This window comes from Sinocyclocheilus anshuiensis, unplaced genomic scaffold, assembly GCF_001515605.1.
Source record: "Sinocyclocheilus anshuiensis isolate Anshui unplaced genomic scaffold, SAMN03320099.WGS_v1.1 scaffold1393, whole genome shotgun sequence".
NCBI classification, from domain to species: domain Eukaryota; kingdom Metazoa; phylum Chordata; class Actinopteri; order Cypriniformes; family Cyprinidae; genus Sinocyclocheilus; species Sinocyclocheilus anshuiensis.
In genome coordinates, this window is record NW_015548343.1 from 735,867 (window position 1) to 757,482 (window position 21,616).

The window sequence follows — 21,616 nt, forward strand, 5'->3', positions numbered from 1 at the left end:
GCCTGTTCACACCAAGGACGATAACTATAAAGATAACGATAAAGATATAGTTCTAAAAATCGTTCTCAATATTATAGAATAGCAGAGTCCACACCGCAGCTATAACGATAAAGGCACAGAGAAACAATATCACTGGAATCACTTTCAGAACGATTTTTCTCCAGCTGATGAACGATAAAAACATTGACAGCCAATTAGAATCAATCCTGCTATAACTAGCTTGAGAATTTAAAGCGGCAGACGAGCGTGCACTTAGAATAAACAGACGATATCGTCTGCTGGTGTGGATGCTAATAAAGTTATCTTTACAGTTATCGTTATTGGTGTGAATGGGCCTTAAGACTTTATTTCTTTTGTGGAACATAAAAGAAGATATTTTGAGAAATGTCTCTGCTTTTTTGTCCATACAATGGAAGTGAAAGGTAACCAAAACTGTTACCAACATTCTTCAAAATATCTTTTGTGTTCCACAGAAGAAAGGCTGTCTCTCAAACACAAAAAAAAGGCATGAAGCTGCTGAAACTTTTCTGAATTTAATAAAAGAAATTATTGCGGCTTTGATAAAATGTCAAGCCTGCAGACTCTATGGCACTTTCTGAGAAATTTTGGGGCTGACTGCTAAGTTAGCAACAATGAGTCAGTGATTGTCAGGTTCCTATGATTCTTGAATGATTCTTTAAGCTGGAGTCTGATTCGGAGCACAAACCACGTTGTTGAAATTCAGCTGGGAGCTTAAAGGCACAATATGTAATGTTCGCCGCTGGAGGGCGCGTATTCAAAATAAACAAATAGACAAAGGCGTAGTTTGATGACGCAGTGACTGAGTGTGAAATCATGGGAGTTGTCGTCTTCATCCCCACAGAATAAAAAAATCTTACATATTGTGCCTTTGATGAAAGTATAGAGCAAATATTATTAGCTTGAGAACTAATAACAATGGCAGAAACTGACATTTTACAGAGAACAAGTGGAGGAGGTAGACACAGGGTTTTTTCATAATTATCCAGTTGCCTGTTCAGCAGGACTGTCTCACTCTGCCCTCTGCTGGACTGGAATGACACTATTGTCATTGTTTCACTACACTGCCTCCTCCTTCCTTAGCTAAAACGAGCAATATGCCTTATGCAACTTGTAACACTTCACTTCTGATGACAGATTAAAATAACAACCCACCAGAAATGACACTTGTCGCCAATGTCGGTTTGCCTTTAGACACACTAAACACAAGAGTGGACAGGAAGCTGGGCCCCTACCTTGCGGTTAGCAGTCATCTTGCGCAGGAAACCCAGAGTTCGCTCCAGACGATTTCCTGACACGTCCTCTTTGTTTTCGCGCCCCTCAGCCTTTATTTGCCCTCTATCTATGTCCCAGCCCGGAGCAGCAAACTCACTGTCTATACTGTATCAGAAAGAAAAGGTGAAACATAGCAGTAAAAGTACGGATATTTTTACAATTTAATATGTTAGGCTATTTATGATTAAAACAAGACAGGATTGAGACATACCAGTGAGATGATCCTCCAATCTGGTGGTACGAAACACTCTCTAGATCACACCGAACAAGACAAGAAAAATGTTCTCATTGATTTGAGGAAATAGAACTTGCATTCAAACAAGTACATGACGTAATGCCTAATGTCAGTTTCAGTTTCAGTGCAAGGTAGAAATGTCACAAATAAGTCAAAAACATAAGTGGACGTAAAATATTTGAATGCTTTTAACACATCATTTTTGAGTAGAAAATTATATAATATAAAAATAACATTAAAAACACAAACATAAAAGTGAGGGAAAGAACCACATAGGAAAAATATATGAATGCTTTCAATAAAATGAATTTGTGAATGAGCTGGAAACCCCAAACACACTCCAGCTGACCATGGCAGTAGGAGCGTGGGCGAGGGGCAGAGCTCTTAGGCATCTGCGGCATCATACACAGGCTGGGGGCGGAGCTACTGCAGCCATGCATCTGATTGGACTGCTCCTGAGGGAGACATTTACAAAGCATTTATCTATAAAATATTTCATATACACTACTGTTCAAAAGTTTGGGTTTGTGCGTTTCTTCAGTGTCACATGATCCTTCAGAAGTCATTCTAATATGCTAGTTTGGTGTTCAAGAAACACCTTATTATCAATGTTGAAAAAGGTTGTGCTGCTTAATATTTTTGTATAACAGTTTTAATATAATATTTTTGCTTAATAATTTTGAAACGAAGATACTTTTTTTCTGGCCGTGAACAGCATTTTTTTTTTAATAGAAAAGACTTTTACATTTTGCCACTTTTGATCAATTTAATGCATCCTTGTTCAATAAAAATATGAATTTCTTTCAAAAGAAATAAATAAAAAGAAATAAAATATTATTATTAATAATAATAATCATCATCATCTTACTGACCCCAAACTTTTGAACAGTACTGTAGTGTAAGAATGCATATAAGAATATCAGCTTCTTAGCTTTACGTCTAAATTTACTGGAATCCAAGTTCAAGTGCAAATTCAGTATTGTGCGGTTCACATGAGTAGCCTTATTTTGCTGAACATGAAGGGCATTTCACATTTCCTTTGAATAAGGTACAAAAATAGGAGATGAAACTCTTCAATTTGTTGTTTTTTTGTCATCTTTTCCAACACATGATCAGTGAAATAACTTAAATTACATGAGTGGTTCTATTTTATATTTATTTTTTTATGTAGTTTGAATTTTTTTCCACACTGCTGGCTTAGAAGGTGGCTACCTACTGTAAGGTATACAGTACACAGCAATGCAGCTCACAGAGGCTCTGTGTGCATGGTCTAACCTCCAGCACTGATCGATGATGTTCCTGATGCTCTGCTCCAACTTCCTCCTCAGTAAGTGATGTCAGGGAGGCTTGAGTGACAGACCTGCGGGCTTCACGAGCTCTTTTTGACCTCAATGCTCCGTTTAGCACTAAGGACATCTCATCCGGGTCCAGATCTTCAAGACTCACACTAAAAAAAAAAGAGACAGAATGAACACTAAATTCACATATGTTGTTATTGCATGACATGATACAACAAGGTAAGTAAATGAAGGTCAGGCTTGTTTTTGTTCTGTTGTCTGAGGACTATCATTACAAATCACCACAAATTATAAGTTCCACAGGACATCTGCAATAACATAAACAAACCAACACATATGTAAACACCCACATATATACACATTCATAACATTAAAGTTTTAAAAACTTCAAGCTCACTCTTTCCTCGTCCTTTGGTTGATTTGAAGTCGGCATCTCTAACGCAAACCTGAAAATGACCCACACTGCAGTGTAATGTTAGATCCTTACTGGAGAGACATATGTATGTCTGTGTGTGTGTTCTTATTTATGCGTGTGTGCGTCTCTGTCTCCTCACTGAGTACATTGGCACTGGCTGGTGGTGATCTCACAACAATAGTCCACAGAGTGACACAGTAGAGGCCCTATATCAGCACAGCCAGGGACCAATGTGTGTGAGAGAGTGAAAGAGTAATACGGCACAATATGGAATAAGAATAAAAGTAAATACCAGGAAGCCTATATGTAAAAAAAGTGTAAACATATTTTGTTTTAAATTAAAATGAGCCAATAGGTCATTTATATATAGTGCAGTTCTGATGCAACTAGTGCATCCCAAAAGACTACTGCAACAAATGGGTAAATATATAATCTTATATAATATGTTGTAAGAATCATATTCTGCATGGTTAACCATTAATTTCAATGAGTACAAGTACATAATTTAGGTTGTGTGGGTTTGCTGACAAAAACGGTTGTGTTATGCATTTTAAAAGTTTTAGGCCACTAAGATTTTGTTTTTGAAGAAATTAATACTTTAACTCAGCAAGGATGCATTAAACTGTAAAAAAAAATTGTAAAGACATTTATAATTTTACAAAAGATTTGAATTTCAAATAAATGCTGTTCTTTTGAACTTTCTATTCATTAAAGAATCCTGAAACATGCATTACGTGTTCCACAAAAATATCAAGCAGCACAACTGTTTTTAACATTGATAATAATGAGAAATGTTATTTGAGCACCAAATCAGCATATTAGAATGATTTCTGAAGGATCATGTGGCATGGAATAAAATTCAGCTTTGCCAACACAGGAAAAATATTTATTACTTTAAAAAAATATTAAAATAGAAAACAGTTACTAATAAAATATAGTACATTTTAATAACAAGTTATTATTAAAATGTAATAAATTACTATTTTAAATTATATAATACATCAAAAATTACATACAAATTTATATTATAATGTTTAGCCATCATGATAATACATGTCAGTACAGATAAAGCCAAATTAACCACAATTTCCAGTTTTTTTTTAATGTTTTTAATTAAGGTAGAGTACACTTGGACAATTCTGAAGTGCTAACGTATCGCAGAGGTAAATGTGTTTTTCACCTGCGTGTGTCATTGGGTAGATATCCCTGTGCCACAGCTCCAGGTTCCCAGCTGTGTCTCCTCCAGGGGTCGAGCTGAGTCAGGTGACGAGTGGCAGGGGAGCGTAAGGTCACGACCGGAGGACCAGGGGAGATTGGTGGAAAGCATTGAGGAGGTGAGAATGAGAAACTTACAGGACGAGGAGAGGGAGGAGGAGTGCTTAACATCTGGGTGTAATGAGTGAGGGAACAAACAAATAATGGGTTTGTGTTGTAAGAGTGCAAGAGGTCAATACATACAAAATTATTGGCATGTAAACATACACAGTTCTTTCCTCACACAGAAACACATATGCACAAATTCATACCGTGTCCATAAGGTCAGGCAGCTCCTCAGGGCCCATACTCAGATAATAGCTTCACTGCTCCCCCTACAGACCAAAATATGACATTACTATTCCTAGAGAATGTGCTTTGGTAAAACAGTTCAATAAAATAAAAACAGAAGTCATATCCAGTACACCCATTACATATCCAAACCACCACTAAACCATCAAGGCAAAATTATTTGTATAGCGCTTTTCACAATACACATTGTTTCAAAGCATCTTTACACAATAATCATTATTAATCATTAATCATAAAGCTGCTTTGAAACAATGTGTATTGTGAAAGCTCTATACAAATAATTATTGTTTATATTAATTAATGTTTATATATAGTTAATGTTTATATTTTAATAGCTTCATGCCTTATTGTCACCTTTAGCAGATTAGAGTTGGGCGATGCCGATGACATAGTTTGTTTTGCAACAATACAAGCAATTAATCAACTGAGATTTGCTATATAGAATATATCGCTTTATGTTAGTATACTGTATGTATAAAGATGGGTATACTATACAATTTTATATACATCATAAGTGCCCATGGAATCCGTTCAGATGAAAAAAAAAAATTGGGATCTGGTTGGTTGATTATGCCATTGGATAGTCTATTTTTTACTTCTAAAAAATACATTGCTCCATTACTTTAATGTACGACTTTTATTGTTTGTAGTTTATAGTATACTTAACATTTTCAAAACTGTAGCTTGACTACTTTAAATTATGAATAACTTTTCAGTTTCAAAGTAGCTTCCCCAGCACTGACATAAACAACCTGTGATGTTCATGTACGGAAAATCAAATAAATGATATATTTTTACACTGAATGTGAGTAGTGCAGTAGTGCCTAGCACAATGCAATGAATGGTTACCAGCGCATTATATGTTTGCTAAGGTTTGCTGATTAGTTTTTACCACATTGTTATCGGGTTGCTAAGGTGTGCTGGATACCAGGTAGCTGCTTTCAAGCAAAAAGTCAAAAAAGCCCACCTTTAAGTCTCTAGATATGACTCAGGTCTCTCCTACAATGTAATTCTATGTGGTTTTATCTGGTGTGCATGGTTATCATCTGCCAGATGAAAATCTTAAATCCATTCTTGCCTTAAGGTGCTTATTCTACCTGATGTGACCCTTAAAAATTACTCTTATTGGTGTAACCTAACAGGTTTTTCAGTCATATAAAAATGTTGACTTTCATAAAACCAGTTAATTAGCCTAGATGTTACCAGTATTTCTAGCATATGTAACAACTTTTTTGCAGTGTAAATAAGCCGGTTATCTGATATCATATCACAGTTCATTTTACAACTGCAATAAAAGGGCAGCATATGAGAGAATTCATCCCGTCATAAAAGCTGCCTAGACCATTTCACATTTAATAAAAAATGTGTTGCAACCTCACAGTGTTTAAGTTCCAATTACAGGGAGTTTCTGGAACGTGAGACTGATGGGCTGGGAACAGCTTTGGTGAATGTTTTCACTCCAAGAGTCTGTTTATCTCTCATTTTACCTCCCTCTTCCTTTCTTCCCCTCGGTCTCTATGGTTATCGCTTATTACATAACACTGTTTTGAAATCGTCTGTAGCGGTTCCTCTTCCATCCTTTTCTTTATTCCCATTCTAACAGAAATGTATTGTGAAGCACACATATAAAACCATTTCCTCTCGAGTAAAATGACTTCCGTCTCTCTCTAGTATTCCTGTTTGCAGCAAACATTAAAAGTGAGTGATGCTCTGAAAATAATTTGTCTATGAATGTACACGTCACAAAGACACAGTCTGCCAACAGGCAGAGAGAAGGCTGTTATTACCTGTTCCACACCTTTGTGTACATGTACAATGAGAGAAAGTGAACTGACTGTAGAAAAGAGAATGTAGATGTTGAGACTGTAGCGATCAAAGTTCATTGTTTTGTTTCCTAGCAATAAAACTGTCATTGCACTGTATATAATGCTTAACAAACGTGCATCTTTGTTCTTAAATACAGTACATTTCTACTATCTTATGGCAATTTTTTAAAGACATCCTGTCATTTACTCAAACTCATGTTGTTCTAAATCATGGAAAACAAAGAACTGTATGTGCCAAACTTCAAAAAGGAAACAAAAGCACCATAAAAGAATCTTAAAAGTGGTTCATACAACTTGTGGACTTTATTAAAGCCATAATTCACTGACAATCTTCTTCTCAAGTGGGTAGTTCCACTGAAACTTGAACATTTAGTCAATAAGTTCAACTCCAGAACCAAATCAGTTCAATTCATGAACGAATCATTCATTTTTTTGTGAAATGGATCAACTGATTAATTCAATGTGATCTGATTCAAAATATCTGATTCAAGACAACAGAAGAAAATGTTAGTGGAAAATCTGGTTTATCTAGGATGCCAAAAGTTTTTTTGTTCCTCAAGAACTTGAGTCACAAATATGCAAGGACAAAATCACTAAATAATTACATTTGTCATTGGAACAAATACATACTTTATTTAATACAAAATAATGCAAAATACTGTTTTATGGCTGATATTTTGGCTGCTAAATTTTCACCTTTGGCAGGTGGACTCCGTGTACTTTTGCTCAACATCAAGATCAATCACAAGATTACTGATAATACCATAATCACATTATGTCACCATGAAGGAAGCCAGCACTTTTTTTCCCTCCAGACACACGAAAACAGCAACTTTCTGTCTTTTATACACCCTCTAACGCCTCCTTCTTAGTCTTTCACTCCTCCACCACTCCTGGGCTTCTTTTTTCCACTCCTCTCACTGATACATTTACTCTTTCTTGCGTACTTTTGCCCCTCTTCCACTTTCTCTCTCTATATCCACCCTGACGTCAGAGTCTAGCCCCAAACAATCGATAGATCAAATTACTGCCCGATTCATTGCTCAACAAAGGCGTGGAAATGGACGGTGGATTTTTATTGAACATATCTAATGTCTTTAAAAGTGAAGTGTGTGATTTCTGCACTGCTAGCACCGCAATAGCATGGCTGAAAAAATAATGACTGGTTTCAATCAGGTTTCCTCAACACTCAGTCCATGTGGTATTGGTCAAATAAACAAATAGTCCCCCTCAAGTACCATTGGTTATGCCAACATTGCTGTGCTAGTTGGAATGCTTAAGAAAAACCAAAGTCCCTTTAAGGCAAGTCATGTCACTCGGAGGCCATCTTTGAAATGCCTCACGGGCATGAAAGTGCAGCTCCTATATCTTTGAATGGGGAAACATCAAATTCTCCAGAATTGTTCGCCAAGTTTAAGATTAAATTTCATATTTGAAATCACCAATGAAATCTGACAATAACTGTCTCATAAATGTTGTTTCTTTTGCTCAAATAGTGTTTAAAAAAAGCTTATTTTTCAGGCTAGACCAGCCAGTGCGCATGCGCAGTCCTGAGCTCACGTCTCAGAACGCTGACTGTTTCTATAGCAACTGGGACTTCTAACAGCAGCTGCGGTGACGCGCTGACTTTACCGATTAGCGATTGGCTCTTTTACTCAGAAGGCGGTGCTTCGTTCGATTGAGCGGCCATATTGAGCGTTGCATTTTTCCCCATTCAAAACTATACGAGTGACACGTCTTGGGTATTTTATAGTCTTTGGAAAAACACAACAAAAACAAATCGATGTTTGGAAACTGTTCACCATTGATAATAAGAAATGTTTCTTAAGAATATTAGAATGATTTCTGAAGATTCATGTGACTGAATACTGGAGTAATGGCAGTTTTGCCATCACAGGACTAAATTACATAAAACACCTTTTTATTATAATTTATTTTACAAAAATGTTATAAACATTTTTTTCACAATATTTACTGCATTTATTATCAAACGCAGCCTTGGTGAATACGAGAGACCTTTTTAAAAAATATTCTTAAAAAATGTACCATCTCTGACCCCAAACATTTGAATGAGAGTGTATAATATCTCTAAGTCACTTTTATTTATATTTAGATTGTTTCAAAGCAGCTTTACAGTATTATAATATTTTCAAATTACAAAATGTTGTTATTATTAATTTATTTAAAAATAAACAAAAAAGAAATAAAGTAATATTGTATATATATTTATTTAAATTATTATTATTCGAAGAAGAAGAAAAAGAAGAAGATGCATTATTTCATGTTAGTAGTGTTGTTGACAAATGACCTTAAGTTCAAAAGTTAACAACAACAACAAAAAAAAAACTTAATGCAGAGTAAAACCATCTAAAACTGCTTCACAAAGCTTATATTGTTCATTACTCTCCATGAATCACGTGTCATTTTGTTGTGATGGCTGAAAGGCAAAAACTTTCTTTCCCAGCTCTCTTTTAAGTGTCCTGAGATTTTCTTACAGCCTATGTTTTGAAATTCCCCTCCCTTCTTTCATAATTCACTGATGTCATGTTCACACTGGGTCCCCCTCCCAAAGAGCAAACATGCCGGACAATAGGAGAAAGGATGTGTAGAGTGAGTCAGGGTGAACTACAGGTCACCAGCTGTGTGCAAGTGTGTATACATACGCATGTGTTTGTGTGTGTGGAATCAGTGTTGATTGCAGGTGCATCACTGGCACACTGCGTTTAGCTCATGACTCACCCCAAAGTCGTCACCATTAGCGACTGGATTAGCATCCAAAACCGAGGCAACTGCACTTTTGACATTTCAATGGCGCCTTTGAATTGTACTGCAGAAATCGAAGCTGATGACTACACATTGCAACCGAATCAAAGTGACACTCACACTCACTCAGACACTCCTCGACAGTCTGCAGAACTCATTTTACGATCTGGGCCATCAAAGAAACCAATGCACCTTACATTTTAAAGTGACAGTTCACCAGGAAAATTACAATTATGTACTCACTTTCATGTTGTTTTAAACCTGTATGACTTTTTTTCTTCTGTAGAACACAGAAGGATATTTAAAAAAAAATGTTCACACTGCTCTATTTTAAAGGGATAGTCCACCCAAAAATGAAATTTATGTCATAATTTATTCACCCTCATGTCATTGCAAACCTCTATCGTTTATATATAAGATAAAGTATAATTTAGAGGGATAGTCCACCCAAAAATGAAAATTCTAACCCTCATGTCATTCCAAACCCGTATGACTTTCTGTGGAACTCAAAAGATATGTTGAAGAATGTTGGTAAACAAGCAGTTTCGGGTTTCGTTTAGTTTTGTCCATACTATGAAAGTCAATGTGATCCGAAGCTGTTTGGTCACCAACATTCTTAAAAAGTGTTCCACAAAAGACAGAAAGTCGTACAATTTTGGAAAGAAATGAGGCTGAGCAAATAACAGAATTTTCATTTTTTGGGTGGACTATCCTTTTAAATACACACTTTGTCTTTAATATAAACAACAGGGGGCAAAATAGTTTAAAATATCCTTGTTTCCTTCATTTTCCTTGTGCCCTCTCACTTCCAAGATGTCTACCCCCCTCGCCACCTTGTGTGCTGTCAGTCACCAAATGACTATAAACATGCCCTTCACCCCCTCCTGTTTGTCTCTATTTATCCCCTCTTCCTTTTCTTATTCGCTGTGAAGAAGGCTGCATGTATTCTCAGAGTGGGGTTCTTACTAATACAGAACTCTTTAGCATGCTGAATATAATGACTAGATCCCTGTTTGCAGAGGTTAAGGGGTTTCCTCTTACGGCAGACTTTGATCAACTGAACATTAACCGATGAAAAGCACTTCAAGTTCTCAAATATATACAGTAGATCATATTCAAATAATCTGAAGAATAATTGTAAAGGCATTAGACCAAGAAACTCTAAAAGGTCAATAGATCAAAAGCACTGACACTTGAATGCAGGGAATGAACTCACTTCAAAAGGTTCTTCATCATAAATCAATGCATTTGCAATCAGATCAACTGTTCCTGAGAATCGCAGGTCTGATCTTTAAGTCAGCAAAATGAAATGGAACTGATTTAAAGTTACAGAGTTCCAAGAAAGCATTCCTGTCATATTTGCAGCATGAAATAATGAGAGAATTCCTTGTTTAAGACAGACTGACTTCTACGGTACGGTATTAAAAAGAAATAATAATAATAATAATGAACTGTAAAAATAAAATAAACAATTTTAATAAATACCAATAATTAAAATAATTATTATAATATAAATTATATTTATCTAAAAATTATTTAGTATATTTATAGGCTATATCTGAACACTCATTTAAGAGCTTTGCCTATGTATTTTCTAATGCTATCTATAAACTGCCCCATGTTTTTCTCTTTTATATATGTTGCACATTCATCTGTCACTTTCCCCATCTCCTACTTAGTATGATCTTTTCTGTGTCAGTTTCACCCCTAACCTCTGCTTTCCCTGGTTCAATCCTCTTTGCTCATTCTTTCTCCCTCTTTTCTCTCTCCATGAAATCATGTTTTTAAACAGAACTCCGTAGGTAAGAAAACCAGCAGGCCCTCACAAAGGTCTCAGGTAGCACAGGGGCCCCATTCTGAACATCCAAAACAGCTGTCATTGTTCACAGAATGAATACAGAACCGGTAACGCGCACAATTAAGTATTTAACAACATAAAGGATGATGAAACATTTTAACATTTTGATTATTTGAACTGACCAAAAAAAAAAAAAAAAAAAAAAAAAAAAGTATAAATGCAGGAAATGGCACATTTTCGTTAACGTTTATTGATCTTACAAAATCAATGAACAAGTAACGGCACTTGTTAAAAGATTTAACTACTCTTAAGCTACTCTTTTAAAATATAGCGTCTTTCTTTTTCATTTTTTTCCATGTCCCAGACAGTCTCAATGAGTGTTCCCACTTGATGAAAACAGGTCGTAATAACTTTTAGTTAACTTACCTGTCCGCTGTGATGTAATGTTTATATTCTATCCTAACGTCGTTCTGTCAGTTTCATCCAGACAGACGCTCCTAGAGGTTTACTTTCTCCTCAAAAATCTTCTTGATGTGTTCATGTCATCTAAGCGGCGTAGAGACCAGATGGTTTCCGAGGTGTTTTCAGTCAAGACATTCCCGGACACACTCCGGTAAAGTACATCATCTTCGGCTCGTTCGCAGGGAGCTGCCCTCGCTCTCGCGGCCACGCCCACATCCGTGACGACACCACAGGTCTAAGACTGCATTCATGGCCATATCATTTAGACAACACACTTCACGTGTGTGTGTGTGTGTGTGTGTTTAAGACAGTAAAGTAAAATTAGTTTTTGCCAACGTGGTCAAGGGATTATTAATAAAGACTAGCTATCTAATAATCGGTCAGTAATTGAGTACAGTTTATGTCAGGGTTCCTACACAGTTTGACCAACTAGCCTAATTCTCATGACTTTTTCAAACATTTGTGGTGCTGGATAATTTTCCTGCCCTGGAAATCCCACTTTTGAAATTCCCTGATATTTCCAGGCTTTTCATGATGATTGGAAACCCAATATGTGTTCAAATTTGATCAGACAACATTAAAGGACCAGCTGCTTTTAATTTACACTAAGCAGTATCAAACAAACCAAGGACACACTTTAAAACTAACAAACTGTATAGGAAAAACCACATGCGCCAAATTGCTTAATTTTTTCATAGCTAAGACAATAGTATCAAATTATATAAAAAAACCAAACACACCAAATCATTATTCACAAATACAGAAGCAAATGAGACAAATACTGCATAAGAAAAGTTGATACATAGAAGGCAACGACGCATTCAGAAGAAAAATCACTCACTAATCTGGCATGCTCCATTTAAAAATATAAATAAACATAATAAAAAAATGGTACTAATACAAACAGTGGTCTGATGTTATATAATATTACAGGAATTACATCCCTCAGGCAAACGTTACATAACAGAATACACAGTAACATTCTTGCAAGTCAGGTATAGTATACAAAATATATCATGACAACAATATATAATATTAAGTTGTGCGATATTCACATAAGGCAAGATGATATAGGCAAGAGTGTAAGAGGGTAAAATCTTGCTATGTCTGGATAATGGAAGACTTCTCAAACTAAACAGTGATTTTAAATCTACAAGGAAGACCAGTATTCTTTGAAAAAGACTAATTTTACTTAAGATAGTTTCTTGAGACTGACATTAAAGGCAACAATTAGTGTCTAGAATAATTCAAGCAGCATTTCATAAAGCTCAACACTGCATGACACCATTCAAATACATTTAAAGTGGCTCTTCACACGAAATCTCTGTTGATCAAACTCGATGAGGGAAGTCAATAAGTTGTAAAACTGTTAACTGCTTTACATGTCAAACATGATTTATGACAGCTGTATTTATCTGTTCATGTCATAAATGAATACCATCATTGCTCAGAGATGACTGTACTGAAGATGCCTACTAGAACTACTATTCAGCCATACAGAAAAAAAGGCAACTGGTTGAATCTCACTATTATATCAATAAAGGGAATATGGTTTGGCCTCTGGTAGTCTAATTCAGAACATGTAGATCAGGTTTTTGAGAAGATATGTATTTTAAGGCACTCAGCCCAAAAGTCCTCCCCTATAATTTGGTTTGCTTGTTTTTCTCTAAGTACATTAAACTATGACCCCGTTTACACCTGGTTTTAAGATCAGTCTAAGCTGATTCAATCACATGTTGTCAGTACTAAATGAGGTTCAGAATGTTTCATGATCGGTTTACTCAAACCACAGTCAGAGGTAGTCAGAAATGCATGTGACCATGTTGCATTTGTAGTGTAAATGTAAAAAAGAACGCCTACTCAGTATATTTCTAAACGATCTGCATTTTTTTGTGCTTTTTAACATTATTCATTTTAAATTTGAACATTTTTAACCAACAAAGTGATGTATATTGTCAGAGACCTTCCTTTGAACTCCTATTGCAAGCTGCTAAAATGTATTTGAGCTAGATGTTAGTACCAGGTATAAATGGGGCTTTAATATATTAGCATATAGGCTATTAAACACTACCGTTCAAAAAGTTTAGGGTCGGTAATCTCCCTAATCTTTCAGCATCCTCCTCCAGTCTTCAGAGTCACATGATCCTTCAGAAATCATTCTAATATGATGATTTGCTGCTCAGCAAACATCAATATAAAGTGACGTGACATGTGGCCAAGTATGGTGACACATACTCGGAATTAGTGCTCTGCATTTATCCCATCCAAAGTGCACACACACAGCAGTGAACACACACACACCGTGAACACACACCCGGAGCAGTGGACAGCCACTTTTTGCTGCGGCGCCCGGTGCCTTGCTCAAGGGCACCTCAGTCGTGGTATTGAAGGTGCTGATTGAACGCTGTACATTCACTCCCCCCACCTACAATCCCTGCCGGTACGAGACTCGAACCTGATGGGTTCTGATCTAACCTTTGGGTTACGAGTCTGACTCTCTAACCATTAGGCCACGACTTCCCCCAAACTATCAACACTGAAAACAGTTATGTGCTATTTTTGTAGAAAGCATAATGCATTTTTTGGGATTCTTTGATAAATAGAAAGTTAAAAAGAACAGCATTTATGTGAAATATATATATATATTTTTTGTAACAATATAAATATCTTTACTGTCACTTTTGATCAATGTAATGCATCCTTGCTGAATAAAAAGTATTCCTTTCTTTGAATGAAAAAACATCCCCAAACGTTTGAACAGTAGTGTATATAGCATGTATATGTCCCACTGAAATAATCAGAAAATAAAAACCCTCTTAGTTTAAGGAAAACTTAACATTGTAGGTACATCCTTCAAGACACCTGACCCTCCTGTCAACAGCACTTCAGGTAGAAGCATCACACTCAGTCTGTCAGAGGTAGAACTCTATGGACATGCTTGCATATTAGCATAGAAAACCACAATGATCTCATGGCCCCATCCTTCTTTCAGATGTCATCATTCACTGTAACTGGATATGCAGCTGGTGGTTGAGTAATTGCATGCACTGAGGTTCAAGGTCTTTGGATGGGGGAAGAGATCCTGTTGATTGCGGCCTGTGTCTCCTCCTGTTGGCAGTACAAAGTACTGTAGGTCGAATGAGTGCTGCCGCCTCGTTATAGGGAGATGCTTGAGATTTTTGACTCCCTCTACCGGTGAGATTTATGAACTGCTACTAAGACGTCTGCGTAAGAGAGAGGCAGGTTTTGTGCCTGTGTCCTCCTGATCGCTCTCACAGTCTCTCTGATTGAAAAAAAAGCCAGAACCAGTAAACAAGCATTGCATTATTTATAACAATTAAGCACATTTACCCTGTACTTCTCATTACAGTAATGAGAAAGAATCTTTGCAACAATTAACAAGCTTTTAAAATTGTATTTTTCATGAGATTCTTACCAGTTCTTGTTGCTCCGGACCGCGGGCCTTGCACAGTAATTGCAGTCGACAAAACCGATTACATGCTGAAACCATGTTAAAGGACATCTGTGCGGTGAGAAAAATCAACTAGTTAGTTCATTTTTAATAAATATTACAGCCTACCTGTACAAAATATTTGTCACAATCCAGACAGAAAGAGAGCAACAAAAAGGCATCATGACAGAGTAACACAATGACTGAACATCAGGTGTCTCTCTTTACTCATAGGTCTGTTAGTTTAGAGAAGTGAGTCATCTGAGTCAGCTAAGGTAGTGTTAGCAACTGGTTCAGACACTTAAAGGAACAGTTTAGTAATTTCTGTTGCTTTTTGTAGAGTCTTTGGTCACTCACAACTAAAATCTATGTGAACTATCCCTTTAAGAGACATGCTACCACTGACATCACAGCGAATAAAAAGCATGCATCATCACATTATATAAAAACAGCTGCCGATTAAATGTAAAAAGGCACTGAATGCAGAAATTGATATGACTGATATGGCTGATATGACAAATAAAAGCAAAACTAGATGTTCATTAATACTACAGGAGGGACAGAGAATGACTGAGGGAGACAAAAAGACATGAAAGACAAAGCATGCAATGAGACACACAGGTTGTGACAGAAAAAGTTGGTCTGTGGGTAACGACAGTCTACACACTCCAGCCAATAGCGAGTTTCTCTGACCATGTTAACAAAACCCACAGCAGTGACACGAATACCAACCTTCCATTTCCTCCTCGCATTGAACTTCTTAAAGTTCTTCATGTTGATGGAGGAGCGGTTCCTCTTTGCTATTTGAGTTCTATTGAGAGGCTGAAATAGAAATGGATGCGGAAAACAGTTACTGAAATGATCCTGACGAGAAGGTAAAATGAATCAGAAAATATAATATGAGGAAATGGGTGAGTTTATGCATCTCACCTTAATCCAGGGATGAATGAGACACTCTTCTGCTGTCATCCTTTCACTAAATACAAATGCACAAAAGTAGAATAAAAACATTTAACCCCTAAAAATATTCAGATTAGACCATTAAAGATTAAACTATTCAATTATTCTAATATAATTAATACGATTCTTGTTACCTCTGGTCTTTAACTAGCAGTTTCTGGATGAAGTCTTTGGCCATGTTGCTGGTTTGGCTGAAGTAGTGAGGCTCAAACTCGTACTTCATTGCCACAATGTTCCTCAGCGTCTCTTCGTCCGTCTCACCTTGGAACGGTGACAGGCCGCTCAAACTGATGGCATAAATATACATGAATAACAAATGTTTTGTTGCCTAGAGAACGAGTAAACACTGCAGATGTAAGTCTTTAGTAAAAATTGATTATGGCAAGCATAGTTTCCATTAAAATACAACAGTTTCTACAGGTATTATTCCTGCAATATCTCTCCCCATAACCTGTGATAATAGAAAATATGTTAACATTTAAAAAATATGCACACCACCATCAAGATCAACTGCTTTATCCCTGCATAAATATAAAGGCTATTACTAGTCAGTCTGTTGGTTATCTGCTCTATGTCTGGTGTACTTCATTTCTGACATGACTGATCTCAAGCCACGGGAAATGACCTATAAACTTCAAAAAGCACATTGCTTGTCAAAGTTAAAATCTGAATATTTGGAACACCACTTTGGTTTGCAGACTGATTCTTAAAGGATTTGACTGTCAGGAGTGTTATAGTATGATTAACAATGGAAGATTACTTACAAAATGTAGGTAATGACACCAATGCTCCTGAAAAACATCACAAGAACATGATTAATCCTCATTAATTTAATCTTAAAACCAGTGTATAGAATTCTAAGCTATTTAACATGCAATTTTTTTTAAATCATATAATTCTAAAATATAATTCCTAAGGTCTACATTTTGATATAGAAATTCACCTTTATTTATTTAATATATTCTTTTATCCAAAGTGACTCACTTAAATTTTCACATTTTATCAGTGTTCTCTGAAAATCAAACCCATGATCTCGGCTTTGTTTGTGCCATGCTGTACCAGCTGGGCTTCAGGAACGAATGAGATGTAAACCAAACAAGTGTTATACTAACATTATGTTAACTAGACATGAGTTGCTGTCTTTGCAGATGATAGCTACAGCGTTTTGTCAAAAGCCAAAATAGTTTTCCTTCCTACAATGTTTCGCACATGACATCCATTTTCAGATGCATATTATGAAGTACAAATTCATATACATGCTGAGACAAATGCACTTTAATGAGCACCTGGGGATGTCGGAGGAAGACAAATCAAGTCTGAGCATGCCCGAAAACTCCCTTAAGCACTCTAACACTATATTTCCATGTTTGTGTTGCTAATTTAATCAGGTAAGACTTACCACATATCTGCTGCTGTACCGAGAGGCTCGTAGTTGATAATCTCAGGGGCTGAAACAGATGGAGAGAAACAAAGGCTTAAGGCAAGTAAAAATAAAAATCTTCTGTTGGCTCTCATAAATTCTTCAGCATTTTTCTCAGCAATTTTATTGCATTAATCAAACGTATCACAGAGCTTTGGCCGGACAGAAGCAGACATATTTGTGAAGTCAAACTGACAAAATGACACCATTAAGTGCATTCTTTGAGACCAGCAGCACATGTTCATGTCCTCACATGAACCACCGTAGATTGTGCTCTGTTCCCCACTGAGTTTCATACGAACAAAGCTTCACTTTAATTTGATACAAATGCAGCAGGATTTTGTTGTTGTTGATGGTTTAAAGTAGCTGACTAGCAAACAAACTAGGCATGAAGGTATCTCCTGTTAATCTCTAGTTGTTTTGTGACTGAAAACCACTCATAGGAATAGTTTAACCAAAATATATATATATATATATATATATAAAACTTTAATCACTTATTCACCCACATGACTTTTGAACACAAAATGCTTGGTACAATATGAGAGCGAGTAAATGTGGAAATTGTATTTTTTCTTTAAAGTGGACAAACCTGTTCAAATGAAAATGCATTTTAAATAACAAAGTGGTGGTGACAGTTTAATTGCTGAGGATTTCGGCAGCTAAAACAGGTTCAGCCACAAGTAAGCCTGACTCAGGAACTGGAGTGCCACTGACATCACAATTCAGCCTATCACCAGGTGTGCTTAGAAAAACACTTAACCTCTAGTTCTTCACAAAGGATGTCCTCATGATAAGTAAAGTGCTAGTCACTTTGAAGAAAGGGGTCTGCTAAATATCAAGTAGCATAGTACTTCTGCCTAGTCTCATGTAGAAATAATACTTGGTTTGTCCAGTACCAATATTCACAGTTTTCCATACACATTTACATTTATTCAGTATTTATAGGAAATAAAATGTATTTTTTTAAATTATGTAAAGACTATTTATCTCACAACAACTAGTAGAATTATTATCATTTAAAATAGTATCATTTACTATTATATTATTAAACTATTCATTTATTTATCTAATACATTATTTATTATTGAATATTCATATTATGCATATTTAAAAAAATTTATATAAAGACTATTTACATCTCACAAAAACTAGTAAAACGAATATTATTGTTATTATTATTTAATATTTAATATTTTTACTTACATTCATTTATTTTATTTATTTAATACATTAGTTATAGTTTATAATTCATATTTATTTATTTATTTATATTATGTATATTTTTACTGTTCAAATGATTCGACTATTTATTATTGTTTCTAAAATCAGAATTAAGGCGGAGTCAAAAGTAAACATTTTTATACTATATTATTTTTATATTAATTTAAACAATTATTATCAAACAATTATATTCATTTAGTAACATAAATATATCTTAGTGTAGGCTATATCTTTAGAGTTTTATAATTCATTATCTTTTTGTCGATCCACCAGTTCACTTACTGAAAAATGCAAATTCATTCTCTGCCAGCAGGTGGCGCTTTTCGCCAGGAATATAGCCGTTTCCCCGGTAACCGCAGTAAACAAAGCAGTGCAGCACCTGACTTTGAAACTTGCAGCGCTCATATTTAATCAATTAAATAGCCTTTTGAAGTGTAAGCTATATCTCATTATACATGTAAATATACATTTACATGTATATTTAGTTTTTTTTCACTGGTGCACCACCCGAGTCGTCTTCTCCAGTTTCTACCAGTGATCATTGTTTCCTTCCCGCGGTACTACCTGCGCACATATCAGTAGCATCACTGGGCTGTAGGTTGCCAAGTTGAGGGGACAAATGGGTAGAAATTTGTATGCGTAGATCGTGTGAGAAAGATGCGTTTCATACAAGATCTGGCAACTGGACAACCTTGGAATTTGTTGTCGTGATTATTCATATGATGAGGTTTGGCCCATACAAATGACGGGAGTTTTACCGGAAGCGAATGTAGCAAACATAAAATAAGCCCAGTGGGATTTTTTTTAATAGAAAGATTAAAAATACGGGAAAATATTTAAACGGGATGATAGCGGGATAGAATGGTAAAATACGGGGGAATCCCGGGAAAAACGGGAGGGTTGACAGGTATGCAGCAGCAATATACAGTAAATAAATCAATAAATCCACTGCTCTCTTGTCTCCTCTGAGGCTGGGACTCTAAATAGTGTTCTGTGCTTGTCTGTGCAGCCAAAGACAGAACAGTTAGCATGTTTTGCTCTAACCTTCGCCATGGCATTAGAGCTTGTACACCGTTGTCGCTTGCGCAATCAAAATGACAGCGCCGTGGGTGGAAACTTACAGATTAAGGGGCGGTAATATTATAATGAGATCCCTTTGCCACGTCACCAAGGGAGCGAAATCTGACGCGCTCGTTTTCTCAGATGCTTGCAGAAAAAGGCTTCCCAAAACAAAGTTACTGGATTAATCTTTTTCATGTTTCCTTGTTTGGTAGATGCACAGGGGACCTGATTATAGCACTTAAAACCTGGAAAAGTCAGATTTTCATGATATGTCACCTTTAAAGAGCACTGATAAGTGTAGCAGGCCAACCAGATAGTGTGTGTGTGTGTGTGTGTGTGTGTGTGTGTGTGCGCGTCACATTTCAGCATGTTTCAGTATGTTAAATGACATTTCTGCCGTACATCAGCAGTGATATCTCATATGTGATATCACAATAGCTATTTCTGTTCCTGTCCACTCAATTTACAGCTGAACTTACACAGCTCTGTCATTTTATCTGAACTTAGTCTCCATGGAGACGGCTAGAAATAAAAATTGTGCATATTCAAACACACACTCGAGCAGATGCAAACTCAACATGCGCACACACTTCACAAAACTTACTGTACACAGGTATGTAAATTCAGACACTATTATTATCAGTCAGTAAATATAAAAGCACACACTCAGCTGTTGACACATGTATTGTTAGCTTCTTAAACAATAACAAAACTGGTTTAACAGCACAGAAATTTGAAAGTAACTCTATCGTCCCCTTAAGTACATAGGTTTGTTACCACCACATAACATTAAGTATGCAATACTTCATACTAGGGCTGCACGATAAATCGCATGCGATATTTAACGCGCATCTTGTCAGAAAGCCGGTTCTTTAATCAGCGGTAAATCTCCATCACCTGCGGGCTTTCACATTGAGCAGCATTAACTACACAGAGCCGTTGTTCACTGACAAGCTGTGCTAAACCACGTCCATATTCGCACGATTTTTTGCGCTGCTCGTCAGTGAACAACGGCTCTGTGTAGTTAATGCTGCTCAATGTGAAAGCACGCAGGTGATGGAGATTTACCGCTGATTACAGAACCGGCTTTACTGATAAGATGCGCGTTAAATATCGCATGCGATTAATCGTGCAGCCCTACTTCATACCATCAGTAAGATTTTATATTTTTAAAGAAATTATTACTTTTATTCAGCAAGGATGCATTAAACTGATCTAAGTGACAGTAAAGACCTTCATATAGTGACAAAACTATTTGAAATACATGCTGTTCTTTTGAACTTTTTACTCATCAAAAAATCCTGAAAAAAATGTATCACAGTTTTCACAAAAATATTAAGCAGCACAACTGTTTCTAACATTGTTAATAATTAAAAAAAAAATTATTGAGCAGCAAATAAACATATTGAAATGATTTCTAAAGGATCATGTGACACTAAAGACTGGAGTAATGGCTGCTGAAAATTCAGCTTTGCCATCACAGGAATAAAATACATTTTAAAATATATTTAAAGGGGTCATATGATGCAATTTCAAGTTTTCCTTTCTCTTTGGAGTGTTACAAGCTCTTGGTGCATAAAGAAGATCTGTAAAGTTGCAAAGACTAAAGTCTCAAATCCAAAGAGATATTCTTTATAAAAATATAAAAGAGTCAGCCACGCCTACCTAAAACGGCTCATTCTAACACGCCCCCACATATCTACGTCACTATGTGGAAATATTAGCATAATGCCGCCCAAATGTGCATGCAAAGAAAGAAGGCCGGTTTCAGGAAAAGCAGTCGTGTTGATGCAGCCATGTCAGGGAGACGCTGTGTTTCAGTGCGAAAGCAAAAGCACTTTAT

General features: G+C 36.2%; 2 protein-coding genes across 4 annotated transcripts in view; both read right to left on the reverse strand.

Moving 5' to 3' along the window:
• The window catches only part of arhgef2a (Rho guanine nucleotide exchange factor (GEF) 2a), a 51,921-nt gene extending 40,096 nt beyond the window's left edge, over positions 1 to 11,825 (reverse strand). The window contains exons 1-7 of the mRNA XM_016444538.1: positions 11,621 to 11,825; positions 4,768 to 4,830; positions 4,422 to 4,627; positions 2,804 to 2,975; positions 1,878 to 1,983; positions 1,505 to 1,544; positions 1,254 to 1,398 (exon numbers count right to left, since the gene is read on the reverse strand). Coding sequence (XP_016300024.1) covers positions 1,254 to 1,398; positions 1,505 to 1,544; positions 1,878 to 1,983; positions 2,804 to 2,975; positions 4,422 to 4,627; positions 4,768 to 4,803 — 705 coding nt within the window. The 5' untranslated portion in view covers positions 4,804 to 4,830; positions 11,621 to 11,825. The remainder of the gene's footprint in view (positions 1 to 1,253; positions 1,399 to 1,504; positions 1,545 to 1,877; positions 1,984 to 2,803; positions 2,976 to 4,421; positions 4,628 to 4,767; positions 4,831 to 11,620) is intronic.
• A 2,550-nt stretch (positions 11,826 to 14,375) lies between these two features.
• Positions 14,376 to 21,616, reverse strand: part of LOC107656625 (death-associated protein kinase 2-like) — a 20,313-nt gene continuing 13,072 nt past the window's right edge. For all 3 annotated transcript variants that reach the window (XM_016444541.1, XM_016444542.1, XM_016444543.1), the window contains 7 exons: positions 17,467 to 17,515; positions 16,832 to 16,858; positions 16,202 to 16,354; positions 16,038 to 16,083; positions 15,840 to 15,929; positions 15,093 to 15,179; positions 14,376 to 14,939 (listed from right to left, as the gene is read on the reverse strand). In XM_016444541.1, coding sequence (XP_016300027.1) covers positions 14,859 to 14,939; positions 15,093 to 15,179; positions 15,840 to 15,929; positions 16,038 to 16,083; positions 16,202 to 16,354; positions 16,832 to 16,858; positions 17,467 to 17,515 — 533 coding nt within the window. In that variant the 3' untranslated portion in view covers positions 14,376 to 14,858. The remainder of the gene's footprint in view (positions 14,940 to 15,092; positions 15,180 to 15,839; positions 15,930 to 16,037; positions 16,084 to 16,201; positions 16,355 to 16,831; positions 16,859 to 17,466; positions 17,516 to 21,616) is intronic.